Source organism: Lissotriton vulgaris, chromosome 5 (assembly GCF_964263255.1).
Source record: "Lissotriton vulgaris chromosome 5, aLisVul1.2, whole genome shotgun sequence".
In the NCBI taxonomy this organism is placed as follows: Eukaryota; Metazoa; Chordata; class Amphibia; order Caudata; family Salamandridae; genus Lissotriton; species Lissotriton vulgaris.
The window spans coordinates 112,119,136-112,129,358 of record NC_141693.1 but is presented as its reverse complement, the minus strand read 5'-3'; the positions used below and the strand labels follow the sequence as shown (position 1 = coordinate 112,129,358).

The 10,223-nt window shown below is 48.0% G+C and overlaps 1 protein-coding gene across 1 annotated transcript in view; it reads left to right on the top strand.

The window, feature by feature from the left end:
- The first annotated feature begins 1,654 nt into the window (after positions 1 to 1,654).
- CCDC187 (coiled-coil domain containing 187) overlaps positions 1,655 to 10,223 on the top strand; it is a 296,756-nt gene continuing 288,187 nt past the window's right edge. The window contains exons 1-2 of the mRNA XM_086919347.1: positions 1,655 to 1,664; positions 2,317 to 2,360. Of these exons, the coding sequence (XP_086775473.1) occupies positions 1,655 to 1,664; positions 2,317 to 2,360 (54 nt within the window). The remainder of the gene's footprint in view (positions 1,665 to 2,316; positions 2,361 to 10,223) is intronic.

Genomic DNA, 10,223 nt, shown 5'->3' with positions numbered 1-10,223 from the left:
CGACCCCGCTGCGTCAAATGTTTATGCCTGCTTGTAGCAGGCGTAAGGAGTGACGCAGCAAGTATAGGCCGCCCCTGAGTAGTGCTGAGGTTGGGTCGCGCTTGCGACATGACTCCAGCACTGCGCCAACTTTACACCGACCGATGCATCACGCACTTGTCGTTCCTTGTGCCACGGTGTGCCGCATTAGAAATGAGGCGTATTCATGGTGGCGCAAGGGTTTTTTAAAGTAACGCAAAATAACTGCTGCATCCCAGCTAATATGCAGGGATGCAGCAGTTATTGTAAATCTTCCCCCTGTTTCTAAACACCCATAGAATCCCATTCCTACAGACCCATAGAATCCTGTTCCGAAAAACTCATAGTGTGCTGTTCCTAAGGATCCATAGAATCCCATCCTGTGGACTCACAGAATCCCGTTTCTGAAGACCCATAGAATCCCGTTCCTAAAGAACTACAGATTCCTGTTCCTAAAGACTTATAGTATGGCGTACCTAAAGACACATAAAATCCCGTTCCTAGAGACTCACGGAATCTATCTCTTAAAAACTCACTGAAGTATGTTACTAGAAACTCGCAGAATCCTGTACCAGAGGCTGACCGAATGCCATGAGTACAAACTCAAGGAATCCCACTGTTACAGATGCACATAAACTTATTCTTGAAGACCCACAGAATCTTGTTCCGAAAGACTGACTAAATCCAATCCTATATACTGTCTGTACCTCACCCTAAAGACTTACTGAATCCCATTCCTAGAAAATCAACGACACCCGAGGGGAACTTGAAGGGGTTGGGAGTGTGTCATGGCCCAGTAGAGACGTTGCCTCTCGTGGGTGATGGCTCCTGCCGACAGTGAACAATAGTATTAATAAAAAGTGCTGAGGGTGTGTCTGTGAAGGCCATCCACCCACCCCAGGTGCAATTATAGATCACAGTCAGATCATTTGTATCTGTAGGTGTCTGTCTTGAGCTCCAAGCCAACTTAAATGCCCCAATTTGCATATCTCACTGGGCACAGCTCCCATTTCCACCTTATGGTATACATGTATGTCTAACCGAATATAGGCATGTTTGCCTTCTCCGGCACCATGGGCAGGGTGCATACACCTTTCTAGCTATTTTAACATATACATGTGTCTGTGTCTGTAAGAGGACGAAACATCTCGCCACGTCTCTAACCAAACTTATGCAAACGTGTCTTTCTTCAGCACCATGGAGAGTAGACACGCAGCCCCCTGTAAATCGGAGCAGAAACACTTCTTGGTTTGTGGCAGGGAACAGATACATACATGTATATATAGCTAACCGCGCGTATGCACCTGTATATCAACAGCACCATGGACAGCGGCGTACACCCATCTTTATATCCGAGCAGGTCCAATTCTCGTTTTGCACCTTGGCTCAGGTGTGCACACATCTGTAATCATGTATGTGCAAGTGTGCCGGTCTGCAGGACCATGGAAAGCTACGGGGCACCCACCTCTTCATAATAAACACATACATTTTTTGTGCGTCCAAAGCTTCGAGTAAATGCACACAGCTCTGTATACGTATAGGTGTCTGCCTTCAGAACCATGGACAGCGCACCTGGGCACGTTATACATATTCATGAGCGTAGAGGAATTGAGTAGAGTGGAGTGGTGGGCACGTAATGGTAAAAGGTGTGGCGGAAACGTGACGATAAAGGACCGAAGTACCCATTGTCTTTGCTGTTTTGGAGCACCTTACAGCCGCTGGTGTGGACCGGAAGTGTTATCACGTCGAATGCACGCAGGGGCACGTGAGACTGGATGGGAAGACAGTTCATTGCCTTGGTCTGTCAGGGAAGAACGTTTATCGGGGTACTGTAGGACTATACTTCAGTCATGTTGCCTTGAGGTGTTGAAATGTAGAGTGGCGTTGGCGCGTTGAGGGTTCGGACTCGAGTGTCATGGTGCGTGCAGTGCCATACAGATAAAGTGGTGGTATGGAATGTCGTGACGTGACGGACTTGTGTAGGGTGCACTATACTTCTGTGAGAGAGTTTACGCCCACACTTCACAAAAATGGAACCAGATAAATGCGCAATATATTTATTTATTTATATATTTACTTGATATAGCGCTAGGCGTTGCCATTCGGTTACTTCGGAGAGCTAATTTTAATACTAGTCGGTAGGGAGGAGCATCAGGAAGGAAGGCTGAGGGGACGGAAGTACAAAAGAGAAGTATTTGGCAGCAAGAGTTTAAAAACAGGGGAACCATTTAACTTTTATATTAACCTGACGCAGAGTTTAACTGGTATATTTATATATTCTGTGCTTATTTTCCCCAGATGTGTCTCTGGCCTGGGACAGTCTGCATCGAGCCAAGAAAGTGGTGAGTACACTTGGTGCGCTTTTGTAAGTGACAATTATTTCTGTTGTCTCATAGTAATCTGTTTTGGGATGGCTGAGGGAGTCATATGGTCGCCATGTTACTGTCAGTAAAACACTCACTTGGGGTAAATCCCGGCAACGTTGACTCGGGCTTCTGCTCTTCTCAGGTCGGTAAACTGAGTAGTATCAATCAATCAATCAATCATAGCACTTGTATAGCGCGCTACTCACCCGGATGGGTCTCAAGGCGCTTGGGGGAAGGGGGACGCTACTGCTCGAACAGCCAGGTCCTGAGTTGTCCCCTGAAGGCTAGGTGGTCCTGGGTCATTCGAACGTGGATGGGGAGAGAGTTCCATGTCTTGGCTGCCAGGTAGGAGAAGGATCTGCCTCCGGCGGTGGCTCTTCGGATGCGTAGAACGGTGGCGAGGGCGAGGCTAGCTGAACGTAGCTGGCGGGTGGGCGCGTGGAAAGTCAGGCGGTCGTTGAGGTACTTGGGGCCCAGGTTGTGGAGAGACTTGTGTGCGTGGGTGAGGAGCCTGAATGTGATCCTCTTGTTGACGGCTCCTTAGTATTGTGTCGGGTAAATGTAACACGTTTTTAAACAGCGCTTCGAATTGAGATAGTACGATCATAAGCACTTTAAAAAAACGTTGTTCACAAACATTCGTGCACCTGAGTGTCCACGATCCCTTGAAATTCCAAGCAAACTTTTCCAAACCGGAAATGGCTTAGCATGATTTTGTATCGGTGTAGCACGTGTTTTGATTGGCCAGGGCCCCTTCGCATCCCAGTCATTGACACCTGAAGCATCTCATACCAGCTGCAGCCGTACTTGTGCAGGAGTTTAACCGGGGCTGTAAGTGGGATGAAAAAACTGGGGGGTCTCTCATAGGGGCGTGGCCAATGTAATTAAGGGCGTTTCTTACAAACAAGTAAGCTAAAAATCTGTGCTTAGCATAGTGTGCCGCCCAAATTGTATTTGGCTGTTTCTGTCACTGCATCCAGAATTATGATAGAAGTAACATCATACCTACAAGTCAGGACTATTGGCTTTTTGTCAATGGTTGTTAGTTGCATAAGATAAATAATCATCAACTATGGTTTGTATATAATATTGAAAAAGCTTCCACTTAAAGCCCTGGCGACACACCGACGATGCTGCTGCTCCTGAGTTTCAAAAAGAGAAGGGAAATCCAGAGAGAAAATGACTCTCTTTAAAGGATTTCTCTTCCCCTACAACATTTACCATGAAGGCATGACGTCATGGCGTAACTTTTCCACTAGTGAGAAGTGAGCAGTGTGAGCAAGCCTGCTGCCACTGCAGTCCAGGAAAAACGGACCGCCTGTGCCAGGGCACAAAACAGAGCCCGATAGAGACCCGTTTCGAGGCCTCTTTTAAAAAACTGGCGGTGCTCAGCATCGGTGAGACCCGACCCACTTAAAGCCCTGAGTTTAACACATTTGGAGTTCCACGTCTACTAATGGAACACGGTCAGGGAAAGCCCTTGGGCAGAATGCAAATGCAGCTGCTGCGGACCTGGGAGCACTGTTTAACGGAATATTAAACCCTGGTTTATTCACAAAAGCCACGAGTGCAGCAGTGTTGTACCAGAACAAGCAGTGGCGGCTGGTGACATTTGAAAGAGGTGAGGCGTAAAACAATTGTCATACTTACTGCGGCAAGCTCGCGAGACTGAACCACCTACGGGAGGTACCCGGGAGATACCTCCTAAACACCCTAGCCCTCATGGGATATCACCTCTCAAACATCTTCTCGACTGCCCAAAGCAAGTCCCTCACCAGCTGCCAGAAAGACCAACAACAAGAAAGATTCCAAACACAATTCTGGTGTTTAATGCTGTGTGGTATGCCCCTCGGAGAGTAATGGAATAGAGGTGCCTACAGTCCCAGAACACATTACTTGAAATTACTATGAAGCACTCCCTAGAAAGTAAACCACACTGGGAGCATGAGCAAAGCTGCTCAGAAGCATCCATGACCAGGGAAATAAATGGGGCAGCAAGCTTACTACAGCCACATTCATGAAGCTCACTCAGATTAAAATAACACAGATCACGTTTCTGGCCAACTAATAGCTCTCCATTTCTATTCTGATGGTTTACTTTTTCTGTCAAACATGGGAAAAAGCGAGAGCAGATGCATAAAAACTATAGTGCATGAGAAAAGTAAGTATTTTTTCTGCAGCTAAACTTGTGCCATTAATCGCTGGAGGTATTACATTGCTCTCTAAGGCTCCGCCCCTGCCTGTTTCATAGACTCGTCTGGACACAAAAGCACTCTCAAAAGTGCCAGATTTGAAATTCGTTTTCAAACTAATTTATCTGTTCTTGCTGAAGTTTAACAGTCCAGGAAGTTACTGTATTAAATGTTGATTTCCGAGTTAATGATTGTATTGTGTTCGCACTATGCAGTATTTTCTAATATCTCCTTTGTAGCGCTTTGGGGTCTCCTGGGTCCTGGCCCGTGCTATATAAAAAAGAAAAGAAAAGAAGGGGTGGAGGGCAACAAGAAATGAAAGGATAGGAGCAGTGGAAACGTTTCAAATGAATACTTTTTCCTTGTGCTTCTACTGCTGGTGGGAGGGGTGTGGAAACAAAACAACATATATATATAAAATAAAATAAACTTACCGTCCGTAGAGACTCTGTTCCGACTCCTGCCATCCTGGTTCAAGTCCTGCAGGCAGCACGTCATCAGGGCAGGCAGCCTCCCTCTCCACCGCCACGTTTTTGATTGGTGCGGCCGGCTGCCCAAGGCTACGTCATTTTCTCTCTGTATGCTGCTGCTGCAGCATACAGAGAGAACTGGGAGAGTGAGTGGGTGGTGTTACTCGAGGGCAGGGTGGAGTGGCTTTCCCACTGTTGTTAATATTGTCTGTTTGGGCGGGCTCAGGCTGCCCAAACAGTCAGAATCCCCGGCCGTCCTCCGCACACGCCCACCGTGACGTCGGACGGCCAGGGGCCGTCCAACGCACGCAAAGGGTTAAAGCCTGCAACACTTGTTCCCTTGATGGTGGTCTTTGGACCTATGCACCCTCTATAACTTGTCTGCACCTTACACGTGGTAGGTCATCTATGCCATGCACGCACACTTTAAAGGGTTCTGCACCCTACATGCTCTCCGGTGATATGCCCTACCTTCCCTCTTTAAGGTGGGCAGTACCGTGCTTGCCTCCTTTTAGGTGACTTCCATCCTACATGCTCTCTGTAGTGTGAGCAGCTCCTACATTCTCTCTTTAAGGTGGGCAGTACCCTGCTTGCCTTCTTTTAATTGGGGTGAGCGGAACTCGCGGGGTTTCACTTCGGGGAATTTGTCGGAGTTACAGATCTTCACGAGATTTCATAGAAAAAATGCAATTCGTTGTACGATTTAGTGCAGGTAGCGCTGAAAATTAGCTCGAATGGCACAATGCATTACGCAAAGGAATTTGACCAATTGAGGTGATTTTGTCTCCACTCGAGTAGAAAATCTACTTGAGTGGCAGCAGGTCTACTCGAACGGCGGCTCTCTGACCGTGACCGCTTGTGAATACTGGCGTCTGCCCACGTTAGAAAACCATTCTAGGGGATGCCAAATCTCACTCACCAGCATGCCTATTCTGGAGCCTTGCAGGAGGAAAATCCCGCCATGTGGTGATTGGCTGGATTCGGCCAGAATTCTGTACAAAACAATAACGCCGAGTTCCCAAACGTCTGCCAATTCTGCGGATGGAACGGAGCGTTCTGCTCATCCTTAGACTGCATCCTCAATGCTCTCATTAAGGTGATCTGTACCATACACATCCTCTTTAACAGGTTCTGCACCCATCATGCTCTCTTTAAGGTGGGCAGTACCATGCTTACTTTCTTTTAGGTAGCATGCATCCTACATGCTCTGTTTATGGTCATCTGCCCTTACTTTCTCTCTTTAAAGTGTTATGCACCCTGCACACTCTCTTTAATGACATCTGCACTCACCAGGTTCTCCTTAAGGTGATCTGCCCCTATATTCTCTCTGTAAGGTGGGCAGTACCCTCCTTGCTTTCTTTTAGGTGGGTGGAAACCTACATGCTGTCTTTAATATGATCTGTATGTTTAAAGTGCTCTGCACCCTACACACTCAATCAATCAATCATGACATTTGTATAGCGCGCTACTCACCCGGAAGGGTCTCAAGGCGCTGGGGGGGAGGGGTCCGTTACTGCTCGAAAAGCCAGGTCTTGAGTTGCTTCCTGAAGGAGAGATGATCCTGGGTCAGCCGTAGGTGGATGGGGAGGGAGTTCCATGTCTTGGCTGCCAGTGACTTCTGCACTCATCATGTTCTCCCTAAGGTTATGTGCCCCTACATTTTCTCTGTAAGGTGGACAGTACCCCGCTTGCTTTCTTTTAGGTAGCCTGCATTCTACATGCTCTCTTTAGTATGATCTGGCCGTTTAAAGTGTTCTGCACACTGCACCCTCTCTTTGATGACTTCTGAACTCATTATGTTCTCCTTAAGGTGATCTGCCCCTGCATTCTCTCTGTAAGATGGCAGTACTGTGCCTCCTTTCTGTTATTTGGCCTGCATCCTACATGGTCTCTTTAGTGTGATCTGCCCCTACATTCTCTCTATAAGAAGGCAGTACCCTGCTTGCGTTCTTTAGGTGGCGCACACAGCATTGCATCGCTGCAGTGCAGCGTGCGCAATATAATTCGTTTTTATTTATTTATTTATTTACTTACCTCCGTTCGGCCGTTTGCCGGAGTTTACTACTCCCCCACCCTATCCCTCCCCAGCCCTCCCTCCAGGAGACGCCACTGTTTGAAGTGTTGCACAAACACTTAACACGAGTGAAGCCTGACTGCTCTGGCCCAAGCTACCCGAATGTTGAGCACAGGTTAATTTAGGGTTTGCTTGTGACTTAACTCTGACAAATATTGTGGTTCCTGCTTGGATAGAGTTGCACCCCCTCAATCAGTAACCCAATTTCTTATACTCTGGTTAAGGTGATCTGCCCCTACATTCTCTCTTTGCATCCTACCCACTATCTTTAATGGCTTCTGCACCCATCATGCTCTCTTTAAGGTGGTCCGCTTCTTCAATTTCTTTGCGACTGGGGCTTCCCTGGATTTTTAAAAATATGATCAGTGCCCTGTATGCCTCCTATAAGGCAGACTACTCTCTGCTCAATCCCTTGATGCACAAACACTGTCAAGGGACAGTTGAGCGGATTATATAAAATGTGCTGCATTCCGTATGTGGCTCTTGAAACCACTGACTCAAAACACTCTTTGGGATCTTCAAGGCTGCTTTGTTTTGGTTATTGGTGGAGGTCAGCCATAATCAAAATCAGACTGTTTTTGTTTAGTCAGTAGTCAGTCCCACCTTCCCTTTCATATAGTACTTTTATGTGTAAATTATGTATATATTTGTCAGATTGCTTTAGAATCATATTTTCATTTATTGGGCCAGAGGCACACACCTCACACCCTCTACTCACGCACCACTCCTCTCCATCTGCACACACACCACTCACCGTGACACACAACAATCACCCCATCACTTTCTCTCTGCACTGAGACACCTATCACCCTGCACCCAGGCGCCACTCACCTCGTTTTTAGGCACATCCTGCACACAATCAATCAATCAATCAATCAATCAAGCAAATTTGTAAAGCGCGCTACTCACCCACTAGGATCTCAAGGCGCTGGGAGGGGAGGGATCCGCTACTGCTCGAATAGCCAGGTCTTGAGTTGTTTCCTGAAGGAGAGATGGTCCTGGGTCAGTCGTAGGTGGATGGGGAGGGAGTTCCATGTCTTGGCCGCCAGGTAGGAGAAGGATCTTCCTCCGGCGGTGGCTCTGCGCATGCGTGGGATGGTGGCGAGGGCGAGGCTGGTCGAGCTGAGCTGGCGGGTGGGTGTGTAGAATGTGAGGCGGCTGTTGAGGTACTTCGGGCCCGTGTTGTGGAGAGCCTTGTGTGCGTGGGTGGGGAGTCTGAACGTGATTCTCTTGCTGACGGGGAGCCAGTGCAGGTCTTTCAGATGGGCAGAGATGGATGTATGACGTTAGAATGCATACATTTACAACGCGTACCTTTACAACACGTTCGTAACAACGAAAGTTGTTACCACGCATTGCGCTGGGGGGGCGCAAAATTGAACAATTTAATTTACTATTCCAACACCAGTCCCCGTGGATAGTAGGGAAGGTGTTGGGATAGTAAATTAAATCATTTACTATCCTTGAGCGTCCCCCAGTGCAATGCGTGGTAACAACTTTCGTTGTTACGACCGCGTTGTTACGGTATTCCGTTGTAATGCTTGCGTTCTAAACGCTGCATACCGCAGAGATGTGGCTGTGATGGGTGATGTCCAGGATGAGTCGTGCCGAAGTGTTCTGTATGCACTGGAGTCTTCTCTGGAGTTTGGCTGTGGTTCCCGCGTAGAGGGTGTTCCCGTAGTCCAGTCGGCTAGTGACGAGGGCCTGGGTGACAGTCTTCCTGGTTTCGGTGGGGATCCATCGGAAGATCTTTCGGAGCATGCGCAGGATGACAAGACGGCGTTGACTTGTTTGGTCATCGTGAGGGAGGAGTCCAGGATGAAGCCCAGGTTGCGTGCGTGGTCTGTTGGCTTGGGGTTGGTGCCCAAGGCAGAGGGCCACCAGGAGTCGTCCCAGGCGGAGGGGGAGATCCTAGGATGAGGACTTCGGTCTTGTCTGAAAGACTTCCATCACACTCACCCTCCACTCAGATATTGCTTGCTGCGTACCCACTCATGACTCATGCACCTCTCACCTTGCACCTCCTCACATCTCTCTGAACCTGCACACATACACCACTCACCCTAACCTACACCAACCACTCTGGGGAAACAACCTTAACAACGTGGTCAAAACACTGCAATACATTCACAATGCTGCTTGTACAACACAAATCGTTACCGCAACTTGCACTGGAGGGCGCTCTAGACTAAGGAATAGTGTGATTTACTATATCAACACCTTCCCTACTGTACATAGGCTGGAGTTGGAATAGTAAATCATACTATTCCTAAATCCAGCACCCTACAGCGCTAGTCATGTTAACAACTTGCGTTGTAAAAGCTGCGATGTAATGTATTGCGATCATTTTGATCGTGTGGTAACATCATACATCCACCACTCGGTACACTCAGACATCACTCTCTCTGCACTCAGACACCATTCACTCTGCACTCAGGCACCACTCCTCTTGTCCTTAGGCACCCGTCATCCTACACACTCGCCCTCCACTTAGACGTTGTTCAACACATACTTACTTATTAATCATGTACCTCTCACCTTTAAACTGCTCACAACCCTCTCAACCTGCTCACACATGCTGTTCTCAATGACCGCTCACCCTGAAACATACCAATTACACTGTACACTCACACGTCGCTCTCTTTGCACTCAGACACCTTTCACCCTGCGCTCAGACACCACTCGCTCTGCACTCTGTAACCACTGACCTTGTCCTTAGGCTTTTGTCCTCCTGCACATTCACCCTCCACTCAGGCATTGCTCACCAAGTATTCACTCATGTCTCATGCACCTCTCACCTTGCAGTTGCTCACATGCCTCTCAACCTGCACACACACACACACACTACTCACACTGACCGCTCAATCTGACACACTCACACCTAGCCACAACCTCCCCAACTTCTTCTTCACCCCTTATTCATTCTGCTCCTTCTTCTTCCTTCCACTTCTCTTTGCATCTTACTCTTTACTCTCATTTCCTTAATCTCCTCCACCCTCTCTCATCCTTTTCAGTCCTCCTTCCTTCAAACATAATTACGTTTAAAGGAGGATTCCCAATGATAGCCACTTACCTCTTGTGCCCCCCCCCCCTCAGATGTGGT